General features: G+C 39.6%; 1 protein-coding gene across 6 annotated transcripts in view; it reads right to left on the minus strand.

Moving 5' to 3' along the window:
- The window catches only part of LOC5567190 (ral guanine nucleotide dissociation stimulator-like 1), a 199,174-nt gene that overhangs the window by 11,924 nt on the left and 171,328 nt on the right, over positions 1 to 15,922 (minus strand). For 2 of the 6 annotated variants that reach the window (XM_021854396.1, XM_021854394.1), the window contains 3 exons: positions 7,918 to 8,031; positions 3,798 to 4,074; positions 3,614 to 3,740 (listed from right to left, as the gene is read on the minus strand). In XM_021854396.1, the coding sequence (XP_021710088.1) occupies positions 3,614 to 3,740; positions 3,798 to 4,074; positions 7,918 to 8,031 (518 nt within the window). Of the gene's footprint in view, positions 1 to 3,613; positions 3,741 to 3,797; positions 4,075 to 7,917; positions 8,035 to 15,922 lie in introns of all 6 variants that reach the window. The other 4 variants (XM_021854392.1, XM_021854393.1, XM_021854397.1 and 1 more) reach the window with 3 other exon arrangements.

A 15,922-nucleotide genomic window follows, 5' to 3' on the forward strand; every position in this document is an offset into this window, starting at 1 on the left:
TCTGGCTGATTCTCTTCAATTCAATTCAATATCAAGCTTCGTGTTCCATACCCGACCAGCTTCAGACCATACCTTCGACCGGAATCGCCTGGATTACTGCACTCCAACTGCGTCCACCTTCCGGATCGTTTGATTCGACCGGACTTGGTGTATCAGGTTCCAGATACACCAAGTCCGGCCGTGAAAACATCTTCTCGACTGATGATGATCTTCTTGGTTCGCGAAAACCCTTCGACTGGACAGCATATTCAACAAAAATTCCAGGTTAAAATTTTGAATCCCACTTGACATGCCTATTGACCTTCGAAATATGACACATCACTCGTAGTCCTGAAAGGTCCGGTTTCTTGCCGCTGAAAGCTTCTTTAGGAGTCACATCTAACCCTTTGGTCGGTGTACGGTTGGCCAAGTGAACTGCCGTCGCAACGGCTTCTGCCCAGAAACGTTTCTCCATTTTGGCATCGAACAGCAAGCATCGCGCCTTTTCAACAATTGTTCGATTCATCCGCTCAGTAAGTCCATTCTGCTGCGGATTGTAGGTGACCGGCATTTCGTGATGGATTTCCGCACTCTTCAATAACACAGCGTAACAAAAATGACACTTTTGCGTGTCTCAAGGATCAAATTATGTGTCTCTCGTAGTTTTGGGGTTGCCGAATCTGATGCCATTCTCAGAAATGTTCCAGCACGTCACAATTTTTAGCTACAGGTCGCCAAAGTTGTGAAAAACACTGGTTTTATTGATGTGTACATACAATTTAAGGTATAATTTATCAAACTTTTTTGTGATCTAATCCACCAAGCATGCAAAATAGGACCTGAACTTTCAATTTGGACATAATTTGGTTGAAATTGCACGATTAAATTGAGATTAAACCGATTTTTTCAACATGCTTACTGTCTCCATACCAAATTCATCGTTTCTCTTATATGGGAAAATGCAATACTTTTGCAAATCATCAAAAAATAACTTTTCCGCATCGAAAGTATTATGAACTTTATTGATAAGTTTTGCTGTACACATAAAGTTTAGATTCCGGGGCAAATTTGGCGAATAAATTGCTTTACAAGCCGGCAAACTTGCATGCAAGTTGGCTAAAATAGTCAATTTTTGCATTTTCAACAGCCAATATCTCAAAAACTAGGCGTGCTGTGATATTTTTGAAAACGGCAATGGAATCAGCAACCCTTAATTAAGTAAATAGAGGTATTTTGGTGCTTGAGACAAAAACGTGTTCCGCAGTGTAATCGTTCCATCTCTGGGTTAACGCACGGTAAAAAATAAGCACCATGCTATCAATAGTTCTGCACTTGGTTTCGCACTACTGTTGAATCTTGACAAAATCAAGGTAACAGCACTTGAATTCAACGTTGCATGTTTTGATTTGAAATTTAAAAAAAAGTAAAAATAAACCTTTCCGCCTGACCCAGATTTGAACCACCAATCTTCGGAGTGCAAGTCTAGTGTCTTACCTCGACACCAACTCGCATCTGTTGAAAAGGGTTGTATTGATCTCAATCTCTTTCTACAACGAGCTGTCAATGATTGCTTTCATACAAAAGACATGATGTTCAAAATCAACGACTTTTCACTTCAGAGTCTAGTTCTAGAGACAGTAGAGCAAATCCAAAGTTAAAACCCTTCAAATCATGGTGATTGGTGTTTTGAATTGAGTCAAGTGATCAATCTATTCAATCGAACGTGCTGATTTTTTACCGTGCGTACTCCTGACCGTTGTCGGCTCGGAGCCTCTCGAAGCGATTACCGGTTTGATTTTCAGCATACATCTTGAAACAGTCCAAAACTAGTTTCTTCCATTTCTCGCGGAACATTACTAAAGGACTTATCTAACATTGAGAGGTTCTCTTTGTTTACTTTCTCTTTCATTAATAACTGTATCACATTAACCTCTTCTGTTGCGTTTTTTGTATGAAACGCTAGTCAAGGAAATTGACTTTCGATCTATAGTGAAGAACTTCCCATAACCTTTAGTATTCCACTGTTATAATCGAAAGAGAACGAGAGAGAAGAGAATCTCTCATTTGTACATAGGTCCTTTAGTAATGTTCCGCGAGATTTGATGAAGTAAACGAACGCTCTTCTACCGGTGTCGTCGATGAACGTCAGAAAATATCTGCTCTCGCCTATCGATGCATTCTCCATCGGCCCTGATAGATCCGTATGTACTAGTTCGAGAATCTTGCTTGCTCTAGTATCTTTCTTATTGAACGGCTGACGATGCTGCTTTCATTGTAAACTTACGGGACATGTGGGAATATTCACATCCCGGAACTGCTTCAGGCTTTGCTCATGCAAATGACCCATCCGCCTGTGCCACAAAACCATATCATCCTCTCCACTCGGATACATAATGCCCCAATCGCTTGCATTTGAAGCATTTTACCGCACTGTTATCCTTCTACCTAGCATTGTTGGGTTGGCTGTAGAAGGCTCCATCACTGGAACTGGACTTCTTCGCACTGCTAATCTTTACATCTTGAAGAATATTGGCCTTGACTGCATCAGCTGTGATCCGGGTTCCAGACGCCTCGAATTTGTCTTTGCTCGAAGCCCATGATCATGGGCTCATACATTTACGGCTAACTCATCAGAAGAAGACTTGCTAATCACGTGTCGTCGACTTTGAAACCAACTTCGGACAGTCTGTGATTGGTCGATATCATCTGGCTCGCACAGTCTTCCACGGAACTACATTCCGACAGCCATATGCTGATCAGTCCGGAGCAACCCTGGCGAATGCCGGGTCATTTCGTCGTCCAGGAAAACATTTTTCAAATTTGTCCACGCTGCCTTTGCCGTTTCTGCACATTGAACCAGACTGTAGTTCACATCCTCTGCTTGTTGTGTTACGGCGTCCCAAGATCCTTCTCGAATCAGGAGCATCTTGGTTGCAAACGCCCACAAGGTGTAATTTTTCGCTCTCACGCAGCCGTTTCGCCGCAGATAACGAAATTACACTTACAATCTCGGAATGGTTTCACCACCGGTTTTTTCCGGATTTGCATTCTGTCCATCGGCGATACCTTCTGCACCGCCTTCGTTCTGGTTTCTTGACATTTTAAAAAAATCTTCAGAATTTTCATAGTAACTTCTTAGGGTCCAAATAAACTAATTTGTAAATGACCAATGCACGAGTTCACTAATTTGACGTTTTGGCGGTGCCATATTCACTCGTTTCCATGACCACATAAATAACACGGCACTGCTCAAACGTCAACGAATGAACTCGAGTATTGGTCCATTGACCAATGCACGAGTTCACGAATACCATGGTCGCATAAATAAAACGGCACCACTCAAACGTCAAATAGTGAACTCGTGCATCGGTCCATTGCGGTTTGATAGTTATGTGTCAGTCATCTCTTAAGTACAGTCAACTCTCAATAACTCGATGTTCAATATCTCGATATAAAGATAAGGAATGATAGTATAGTTGGTTCTCAAGGCCTCCTAGATGGTCTTTTGAACCACAGTTGTACTGATTCTGTGTTCTATAACTAGGCTAATACTCGTTAATACCACCAATATCGAGTTATTGTTTCTAGACTGTTTGTTAATCATAAAGTGATAAATTTCCTCATACTAACTCACCTATGTAAAGCTTTAACGTGTATTTCCGAGTTTGGCAGCCGCTTCGAGGTGAACGCCAGCAACCTTTGCAGGTTTTCCGTATCCCAGTCCTCGGGGAATCCATCCAACCACACGTGAAGAACGGAGACTGAAATAAAAACGTTTGATCAAGCTGTCCAGCGTCTTACCCTTAACAGGAACAAACCTAGAGTTTTCTTGTGCTGATCGTTGAGCGACTCGGCCGGTAACAGGGCCAACTCCGCGGCCAGCAACTTCTCGTACCGATTCAGCAGCAGCTCCAGCACCTTTTCCGGCTGCGAAAACGTCCGATAGGTGGTGAGGAACACGTTCACGAAGGTGCTCTCCAATTCGCCATCGTCCGTAGTGAGGGCATCGACTAGCCGCGAGAGGGTGGCCGCCTTCACGAACCGCACCCGAACCGTTTCCCACTCCAAGTGCGAAATTTCATCGTCCGAGTCTTGCTGTGGATGGGAAAAATGGGGAAAAATATGGTTAAGACGATGACCGCTAAGTAATTGACGAGAAGAGGCCTGTCAAGAGGCCACTTAAGGGAACGACTGATGAGGGATCGAATTCCATTCTACCACACGAGTGGGTAGCGGAGAACGCATTTTTAATTGATTACGCTGGGAAGTGGGTGTCGATATATAACTCGGTATGACTGATAGGGACCATCTGGCTTATTAGATCGAATAGGCGTTTCCAAATTGAATATCTAAAATATCTGTTAATCCTTTGTCTGTGTTCTGGGGTCAATATGATCCCAGAGCACTTTGAAGATTTGTAACTTTTTTGTTAATGAACAAATTTGTGATTTTTTCATAGGTTCGCGTGAATCCACGAGTTTCTTGAACATTTGAGTTAGGTTAAGTAGATTGAAAGCGTTTCGTTTTCTCTTATAAGCAGGTGAAATCAACTCACCTGTAAAAAATCTGAACTGCTACACGGATAAAAATCTGATCCGCACACCATGATTTACAAATCATGAAATTCATAAATTGGTTAGGTCATAGTATCAGGATCACAAATCATGGTTCCTGGAGTCATAATCATGATTCCTCATAAACGTAACATCCAGTGTCAAAACACTAACAGCGCACTTTGCTTCATCTCATTCGTATCGATCACTCTTGATTCAAGATGACGAAGCGGTTGAGTGGTAGAGTACGTGGCTCACAATCGGAAGGTTCTTGGCTCGAATCATAATGTATGCGATTTTTACCTTTTTTTATTTTGTCGTTCATAAACGGATGCGCGACTCAGCATTTTTGGAATTTGAATCATGATTCCGAGCAATCGGCTACAAAAACCTAACGCGTGAGTTGCGTTACGGCAATCTGACTCATGATATCATGAGTCCAAATCATGGTGTATTTTCATAAGACGAAAACACGCTGGAATCATGATATCATGAGTCATAAACTTGTTTTTGGATTCTGATTCCTACCCGTATACGGCAAATGAAATAAAATATGTTGTTAACAAAATGTTAATAGAAGCTTAATTTGGTATAATTGGGATGATAAACACAGGACCCCTAGATGTAAGAAAAAAATGTAATGTTTGGAATGATACTAAAATAAAATTAAAAATAACTATTATCGTTTCTCGAGTTCCAGAACCTCTGTTCCGACCAGCTATTAAGTTCTATCTATTCCCAACCCAATTTGCTGCTCTACTGCATGCCGTCTGATTACGGCTCCAGCGTAATTGAATTCCCATTTCAAGCCGCACTATAATCCCATTTGTCGCCATTAAATTAACCCAATTGTTTGAGGAAAGAGTTCATTTATGTGGTTTTAAAATTTCGATTGTTCGACTGTGCCACTATTAAGTGGATAGCACAAGCTTGGAGTGTTATGAAATCGAACATTATTGCCAAATCCGGCAATTCAATTAAGTTGCAGTTTGATGCGCTTTAGAGAGATCGTTTGATGGCGCCACTCTCAAACTTCCAATCCGGTTCGGACCTTATGGAGTTAATCAGTTGGTCTATTGTCTCGCTTCAATATGACTCCAAACTGGCACGTGGGAAATTAAAAGTTGAGCGCTGGCGGAAGCACTTGGCTGAGTGGTCGGTCAGTTGAATACCGACAATTGGGTATTTAAAATTAATCCACGCTTGACAGCGACAAACTGGAAACAGTAATTGTATAATTATGTGTAATTGGCTTTGTCACGTTGTATCCGTCGATGTCAACAATGGAGCGGCCGGCGGCTCGATAACTCGTCAACCGTTCTGCAAACTGTGATAAAAGAGCGCCATAATACGATGTTTTATGCTTCGCTTGCAAAATCAAGTTGGGTCACCAATAACGACAATTTTGTAATGGACCATAAACATTAACGCTTGAATACCCAATCCTGCTTTTAAATTGTGTACCCTTTGGAATTCCCATTTTTTCGCAGCTCGGAATCAAAATACCCTTATTTTTGACTAAACCTGGGACGAAAACACGCATATCAGGAAAATTGTTTAAGAACTTTGTAACATTATTGTATTTTCGAGAAATGATTGAAACATTTATTATTTTTGTTTTTTAATTCTTTGTTAGTATCATTCCAAACATTACATCTTTTTCTTCTTCTTTCTGGCGTTACGTCCCTACTGGGACAGAGCCTGCTTCTCAGCTTAGTGTTCTTATGAGATTTCCACAGTTATTAACTGAGAGCTTACTATGCCAATGACCATTTTTGCATGCGTACATCGTGTGGCAGGTACGAAGATACTCTATGCCCTGGGAAATCGAGACAATTTCCAACCCGAAAAGATCCTCGACCGGTGGGATTCGAACCCACGACCCTCAGCTTGGTCTTGCTGAATAGCTGCGCGTTTACCGCTACGGCTATCTGGGCCCCAAACATTACATTCATTTCTTATATCGAGGTGTTCTGTGTTAGAAAATGCTATCATCCTATTTTGGTGAAACTAAATTAAAGTATTTATTAAAGTTTTTGAACTTACAGTCCACGGCATCGTTTAAAAAAAAAGAAGTTGTTATTGATAATCAAATGAAATATCAAAGAAAATCTTTTTGATTATTTGACTATTAAGCCAATCTGTCAGTTTGCCATTAATACTGAGACCTGTCTATACAACTATATGAGTTACAATGGAGCTCATGAAATGATTAAACAGTTTTTCACCAAATTATAAGCCGTTTCCCTAAGCAATTGATATCACCTGTAAAGCTTTAACACAAGAGATCATATCACAATTGAATTAGGTACTAGGAGCTAAAACGCATTTCGTCTTCCATTAGTCCCTTCACACCAAACTCCACAGGACAGAACGCCACCTTAATCAACTCGCCCTAATCGTGATTATCTACTCATTTAATTGCACCCTCCACAAACTCATCAAGATCTTCCTCGCACTAATCCTGGACTTCAATTAAGACCAACGGGCAGAAAAATCTTCAATTAGTATCCCCGCTCGTCCCTCTACGGATGATCCCTCCCTCCCTTTGATAAGCTCCACTAATCCCAACAAAGCATGAACCATCATGAACCTCCTTCGTCATACCCTTCGGGAGTACACTACCGAGCAAAAATTTGTGGACACTGTATATCTGTGATTACACGTCTAATCTCTCTATGGTGCGTTCGAACAGCAATGACCCAGACATCCAAAATGTACGTATAACGAAATCATCTGGAGGCTTTGCATGTGCAAAATTTCACTTATAAGATGTAGCGAAAAGGCCTTCTACGTACAAAAGTGGAAGCGATATACGTGTATATATTATGTGATGAATAAAAGCGCACAATGCGAGTGTAATAAAATTCTACCGAAGTAACCTGTTATTAACTTATGATAACAAGTGTTGATTTTACAGCTGCTACGGATTGATTCGACTTACTTTGTACGAGTGTACGGGACGAAACAAAATGTACAAATGAACTCAGAAAAAAGCATTTTATGCGAGGACGATTTTATCTACCATGTTTTGCGGGTTTGATGTAATTTGTATGTATAAATAAGTTATTATGTGAACTTTTATACGACTTCTGGTTTTCTGGGGAGTTGATCTTACTTCTTAGATTTGGTCAAAAACATTTTTGAATTTTGTTTACTAAATTTTCACTTCAAGCTGCGAGTTTTCATTAGTTGGACTCATAAAAAGTATGTAATCTTATATTTTTTGAAGAGCACTTGCAACATTTTTGCGCAAAATTTGGGTTATATTTAAAATTAATAGAATAGTTATTCAACTCATCGTGCAAAAGTTTGGGGTCACCTGGGACGCATGAAAATTTTTTCCCAAACTTTTGCACGGAAGTGTATATACCTATAAACTCACTTCAGTACTTACGCTGCTGGCACTCGGCGTCGGCCTGTGGTAGCGGACCTTCTTCAGGTACACGGTGTAGATGGCGTCCTTCTCGCGCTCCTCGCCCCAAAGTCGCCAGGTGGGCTGCTGGGAAGAATGGGAAAAAGGAAAGAAACATTTTCTCATTAAATCATTTGCCAAGAAAGGGGGTGAAGTGGTGAGGTTGGAAGGTTTGAGGAGGAAAAAGTAAACAAAATCCAACCAATATGTGGGTTTATTGCAATATACGGGGAGCTAATAGTTCTGCTGTTGAGTACATGCTGTGCAGGATGAGTAAGGGGAACTAACGTTCGAGGACATGAATTTGAGTCAAAATTGAGCTATAAAACGGTTGAATAGATACATATATAATGAAGTTTATGTCGAAAAACGATCATTGCAAGTTGAAATTCAGGGCAGCGATCGTTTTACCATAATTAACATTATCAATTATACATAGCTAAATTGTCAAGTCATGAATGGCTCGCTTCCGAATCACATCTGTCAAATGTCTTCGAAAAAAAAATAAAAAGAACACACAGCTGATTTTTTTTTTGCAAAATAAAATTGTTTGTTTGCTGATTTGTTGATTTCAAGGGAGAAAACTGCTTTTTCATATTTGATATTTGCTCCATTTTCACTTGGGCCTTAAATTCTTTAAGCTCTCTAAAACTGAAATGCTGTTTGCTTCAACGGAGAAATGAAATATATATGATCAGAAATGTCGAAGACATAGCTTTAAACAATAAACTATTTTGTTGTAAGAAAATGGATGTAAAGCATCGTTCTGTCCGATTCTGCGTTCATATAATGTCCGCAAATTACAACGTTATTCCTGCTTTATCAACGCCGAGACATCCCACTTCTGCATCTGCTGCAAACACCAATAAAAAACTAACCAAAAAATCCATAATTTGGGAGCCAAAAAAATCTGTTAGTAGAATCCAATTTTTCTGCTAACCTACTAATCTCTAATAATCAACGTTTTTATAGAAAGGTAGAATCCTCGCATATCAGAAAACTTCACTAATAAAAGAAAAATCAAATTCGAATTTTCATCTAACACTAAAAAAATCTAGCTTCAAAATTTTCTTCTTCTATTTGGAAGCATGATGATGACTGTCCAACACGAGATCCAACCGCTGAGTTGCGGTTCGCTATGAGTTGATCACAAACAATTTAGTAGTTTTGAACATGGAAATCGATAGCAAAGCTCATCGATTTCATCATAACAAACTCATTGTGCAAATCAATGAATCGACCAACGTGAACATGATGATCATGACACTAAATAGCCATAAGCAAAACACATTGAATCCGTGTTTTGGTGATGATCTATGCGTCCCTAAGTTGACGCATACGAATCTGAAAATTATGGAATCCCTGTTGTCGGTTGATGAATCAATCCAGAAAGCAAAACAAAGAAATTTAATGTGTGACACACACGAAGTTTGCAAAAAAAATCACAGCAAATCGATATGGACGTTCATGAATTGATCCATAATTTTAAACACACACAGATCGAGCGTGTAGATTTTTTATTACGCAAAACATCTTCTCTCAAAGTATGTTGCAAGCGAAACCACAGAATTTACATGACTTTACGCAGAAAATTCAAACATAAATAATGCACATCGAATGACCCAGCCGTCGATATTATTTTTGACAGATTTTCCAGCGTGGAATCGTGTAAACTGAGCATTATCGTTTGCAATTTCTCATTCAAGATGCAAGAAAGCATGCAATATTGGCGAATGTTGGATACAATATTGTGAAATGTTTCATTTTCACTCAAAATTGCAAGCAATATTGAATTATAACTCGTTATACATGATAATCATAAAAGTTTACGTGCCATGTAGATTTAAGTTTTTTTTTGCTGTGCAAGAACTTGTGAAAATGGTACCGCTTCTCTGCACACCGGCTCTCCTGATAGCACCTTCAAGCGCTATGTTGAACAGCAACTTAGAAAGAGCGTTACTTTGTTTCAATCCATCTAATGTTAAAAACGACGACGAAATACCGTCCACCACCCGCACACATGATTTCGATTCTTCAAGCGTTCCACGAATCAGTCTATTCAGCTTCGCCGGAAAACAATGCAGCAACTCGTTTCTCTTCACTGAATTATTCGCTGCTTTGAAATCTACAAACAGATGATGAATCTGAAGGTTATACTCCCGGAATTCATCTAGGATTTGACACAGGGTAAACATTTGATCCGTTGTTGATCGGCCCTCTCGAAAACCAGCTTGCTATTCGCCGACAAAGGACTTCTCATGTGGTCACAGTCTATTGAACAGAATTCCAGACATAAATTTTTACGCCGAATTAAGGAGTGTTATCCCTCGGTAATTGGCGCACTCCAGTCGATGCCCTTTCATGTACAAAATGCGAATGAGAGTATGCAACTAACTAGTAGGCATATGGTCTTACTTATCTGTATTTCTCCACACACCATTGAAAAATGCGTAGAACCATCGCATGTCATTCTGTTCCATTACTCCTTGCGCGTGAGCAATTACTGCCTCCTCATGCTCCTTTTGCTTTCTGCGATGGATCATTTCTTGGCTGCCCTTGCTTCCTTGTACCGCTCTCTGCTCTGAAGAGCACCAGACACCAACATCCGGCTTCTAGCCACGTTCTTCTCGTACGTCATTCTCTGGCACTCCTTGTTGAACGAACCGTTCCTTGGTCTTCGTTGAGCAGTACCTACTATGTTCACCGCTCCGTGAACTGTCTCCCACAGATCGCTGAGGTTGATGTTCTCGTTGATTTCACTAATCTGCTCGTCTAGCTGCTGATGGTAATCCGCTACTACACCATCTGCTGACAGGCGTTGGATATTGAAACTCAATAATTGTCGATTTCTAGAACTCAAAACGGTTGATAACTGCGCTCGCATTTTGCTTCCAACGAGTTAGTGGTCTGAGTCGATATTAGGACCCCTGAAAGTTATAACATCGATGACGTTGGAAAAATGTCGGTCGTCTACCAAATCATGGTTGATTTGGTTGCAAAAATCGCCATTTGGGTATCGCCAGGTGTGCTACCTTACCATGCAAAGTAGATGCTATTGATGGCCATCCCCCAGGTGGCAGCACAGCTCACTAAACGTAGGTCGTTGCCGTTAGTTACGTGGTGAAGGTTTTGTGTACCAATGATAGGGCGAAAGCGGTCCTCTCTTCAGACCTGCGCATTAGCGTCGCCGATTGGGCAACAAAAAATAAGGTTTTTGTGAAAATTCAGTTTTGTGCGTGGGTAAATTTTACAACTTTTCAAAACAACGATTTACTTGAGTATGAATGACACTACCAAATATTCATGTCTCACATAAGTTCTGCAAATGATATAAGCAAGGGAAATACGCAGTTTAGTAAAAATGACATCGCCGAAAACGATTCCGTTAATTAGCAAAATTGTCGAATTAATATGCAAAATTTAAAATTTCTCTAGGACATTGCCTACCTTTAGGCGTATTCCACGGTTCAATGTCTTTTTAAATTTAAAATATTCTAAAGAGTTAATGACTTGTAAGAGTATGGCCTTCATATTCGGTTTCAGGGGCCATGATTTTAGTAAGTACTGACATTTTCAATACTATCGATCATTGTTTGCATAGATAATCAATGTTACCCCACAGCAGCTGAATAGAAAAAAATACATAAAACATTTGTTCAAACATGCTTAACACTTTCAGAAAACTAAAAACGATATAAAGTTGCACGCAATGGGTGCCAATGGGGTTTTAAAAATGTAGAACATGCGAGGTTTGAATTTTCAACTGAAAATTTCAATAAATACCCAAAAAAACTGATCAATGTTACCCCGGATTACGGTACTCAAAAATGATTGCACCAATTAGCTTCATTTATTCACAACAGATTCTCATCAAACTAAAGTTTTGAAAAATGAGTAACCAAACATGAGAACAATTTCTTTAGCCTGATATATTGACGTGGGTTTTGGCTACACGTCGGTCCCGCAAAGAATTTCGGAATATCTATCGCACCATATGACCAATGTTGAAAACTTAAAAAGATTCACAAATTAGAAGAGTTTTTAGAGAAGTTGTGAAAAAAATGGAAGAAAATTATCTAAAAACTATGGCTGAATGATGCTGCTAGTAATGAAGGAATAGATTTGTTTTGTGAAAATGCCTTTATGGCTATTGGGAGCCAAAATAGGCATAGCGATAAACGTGCATATATTCAGCAAGACCAAGCTGATGGTCGTGGATTCGAGTATCACCGGTCGTGGATCTTTTCGTAATAAAATTCTCGACTTTCCTGCGCATAAACTAACAACACGATATACATATGCAAAAATGGTCAATCGCAAAGAAAGCTCTCAGTTAATAACTGTGGAAGTGCGCGCGTATATCTAGTAACTTCAAGAACTTCTTTAGATTTTCCTACAAGAATGTTTCCAATAGTAAGGGTCTCTGGAAATTTAGAATCGAGGCTTCAGTTCATTGACTCAAAAGTCAATAAGGCGGCATCCACAAATTACGTAACGCTCTAGGGGGAGGGGGAGTAGGCTCAAGCGTTACAGCTCATACAAAAATTTGAAATTTTTAATACAAAAAGCGTTACGGAGGGTGGGGGAGGGGGTCGAACATTTTCAATTTTAGCGTTACGAAATAAATGGACGCTGCCTAAGCACACACTTTCCAACAGCAACATTCGACTTTGCACATATTCTGACAAACGACCTGACTATAGCATTGCAGCTACTAAGTATGAGCAGTAATATTAGGTTGGACCAATGATGAACTTGTAGTTCGTAAAAAAATATTCTAATTTAACTGAGTCATTCTCCATCGCCCTACTTCCACCCACAAATTTGTCTTAGAATAATACAGTTCACCTATTATTTGTTTTCCCAGCTGTAAAAACGTGCTAATTTTCACACGATTCCCTTCGCTTCCCGGGGGATGTACAAGAAATTAGCATACTCATCTGCAATTCATGCTAATTAATTCCGATTCGTATAGTTGCGAGCGTAAAGAGCTATACCGCACGGCGTGCGCAAACACACACACGCTAGCTAGCCAAGTTCCAAGTTCAAGTTCTCGCGCGCACGCAAAAACCGATGCGTCAGCAACTGACACAAAACTTGAGTTGTCCTATGGTCAAATATTTTATCTTTCTCGCTGTAGAAGGTGTGTCAGAAAGGGGCTTCAATTTACAAGTAAATCTTGTGATTCCATAAGTAAATGTTATGGAATCACATTTAAACATTTGAATTGATATTTTTGTTGCACTTTCTCACAAGACAGTAGTGCTAACAGATGGTCGTACATTGCTCATATTTCAACGTTACAGTTTGTTGAGAATTTTGGCCTGTTTCCAGATGGTAGAACATGGTTCTTTGGTCACACTTCAAATTGCAAATAGCAAGCGTTAAACAGAAATGATTCATACAGAATTATTTTCAATTAACTGACATAATTTATGTAAACGAAGGTTTCCAAGCACCGGAATTAAACCACCCGATTCGGCACTTTTCAACGACACGACCCAGACTTGGTAAAAGTGAATCAGCCCACCCAGAACAATAGAGTTCGTGTTTCTTTTGTGTTACCTCAGTACTCTCCAAACCGAGTGCTAAAGCCATACAATACACAATAATTCCAGGGCTAAAAAACAGCAACTCCTTGGGTTCTCAAAAGACACCTGGGTCTGGGTAGAGACAAGATCGAGTCATTGTTCGTTGAACGACTTCGCCGTCGTCGTCGTTGTAGCTCAGTAACTCGTCTAATTGAGCGACGCGGAGATAAGTTGGTCGTTAAAAAGCATCAACACGTGCGACATAGACGCAAAGAATCGTGAAGTGACTCATCTGAACTTTGTTCTTGTCGGCTCATTGAGGGTGTTTGTTGGTTTTACTAACTTTGTTTCTTCTATAGGGTTTAAGTCACCGTCGATTGTTATATTTGAAGATTGTTGATATTTTTCGGTGATTACTACACACTGAAACACGATTATAACGTTTCGGCTTACTGATTTTCAGCCATCATCAGATTTGTTCAAATCGATCGTTCACCACCAGTGTGGTTTTATTACTATTTATTATTAGTAATAAAACCACACTGGTGGTGAACGATCGATTTGAACAAATCTGATGATGGCTGAAAATCAGTAAGCCGAAACGTTATAATCGTGTTTCAGTGTGTAGTAATCACCGAAAAATATCAACAATCTTCAAATATAACTTTGTTTCTGTTGCTGAGCTCTCTCTAATTTGATGTGTACTCTAAGTTAAGTTTATCAAAGACTGTTTGAACAGATTGTTGACAGTTTGATTTCTTCAAACAGGGTCACGCTTTGCCTTTAACCGATCTATTTCGAAATACTCGCAATCTCAAATCAAACAATCGACCAATAAATAATAACCCAAATGACACAAATCACCGCTCAGCGAAATATAATGAGAATAGGCTTGTCGAACTCGTTGACGATTCACAGATTTGCACAAATACCTACGGAAAGGTTTGCACTGACTGCACAAACGCAATAGCTTTTATGACTTCTCACCGCACAAATTCCCGCTTCGACAGTTGCAGGGCACATGATTCTACTGCCGCTCGTCATCGTGGATACTCGGTTTGGCATGTTATGTCGAGTTGAATTTATATGTATAAACAAATCACACTACGGAATCTAGAACGCGAAGCAGCTGCGCACATAAACTCTCGATGTCGATATGCAGGGGAAAGGGGTTCAATATGCCGCTTTTAAGATTTGTTAGAAAACCTGAATTTTCTTCTTGGCATAAACGTCCTCACTGGGACAAAGTCTGCTTCTCAGCTTAGTGTTCTTATGAGCACTTCCGCAGTTATTAAGGGACGAATGACCTTCGGGTTAAAGTCCCTCTCAAACAACAACAACAACAACAACAACAACAATTCCACAGTTATTAACTGAGAGCTTTCTTTGCCGAATTTGCCCTTTTTGCATTCGTATATCATGTGGCAGGTACGATTATACTCTATGCCCAGGGAAGTCAAGGAGTTTTCATTACGAAAAGATCCTGGACCGTCCGGGAATTAAACCCAGACACCTTCAGCATGGCTTTGCTTTGTAGCCGCGGACTCTAACCACTCGGCTAAGGAAGACCCCATACCTGAATTTTACAACCTTTAAAAATACTATAAAACCTACATTAGATGCCTGTCATCGGCAGAAACCGCGTTTATATGATTTTATAAAAGTTTGCCTACCGAATTGAAAAAGTGGCCTACATATCGCTTTTATGCATACGGTTCCATTATTTGTTTTAAATGAACAACATTTCAACTATAAACATATTGAACGCAAAATCAGAAATCCGTGCTAAAAAGGAAAAAGGTGATATTTTTTAAGATGTCAAAGAAACTCACGAGTTATACTTCAAATCTTGTTGTATGATGTCTTGATATCTGTTACTGAAAAAACTTACAGAATGTTTTCAAAAGTGCGACTTTAAAATGAACGCAATGGATACATTTTGATCAACTTTCTTCTTCTATCAATCACATTGTGGTTGATCATGCCGAGCGAATATCACCATGATAGTTTTTATCAGGATTGTGCGATTCATAAGTACATGATTTAGGTATAAGTCATGTGATTATCTTTGAAGAGCCAGTTCTGGTTTTACTTTCTGTTTTGCGAGAGTAACTTTATCAGTTCCAATAAATAAAAGCTTTTCATCACTCGCAAGCATGACGCTTATTAAAAGAGTGTTATGGGTATGTTGCTAGTTAACTGAAATTATCATCTATATGATTCTGTATTTTGCGTATTATACAGTGTATTCTGTTCTTTTGTGCATTTGGCGTCTCCTAATAGATGCAGGTTTAGCTCATCTCTTATATTCATTTTTGTGCTATGCTTTAGAAAAGCGTCACCCTGCCTAATTTGGGTGTTAGAATTCAGCATATGAATACAACAACAATCAATCTGTGCAGACTCAGGCAAATGGTATCATCGCCTGTTAAAGAGACTTACTT

This window comes from Aedes aegypti, chromosome 3 (assembly GCF_002204515.2).
Source record: "Aedes aegypti strain LVP_AGWG chromosome 3, AaegL5.0 Primary Assembly, whole genome shotgun sequence".
NCBI classification, from domain to species: domain Eukaryota; kingdom Metazoa; phylum Arthropoda; class Insecta; order Diptera; family Culicidae; genus Aedes; species Aedes aegypti.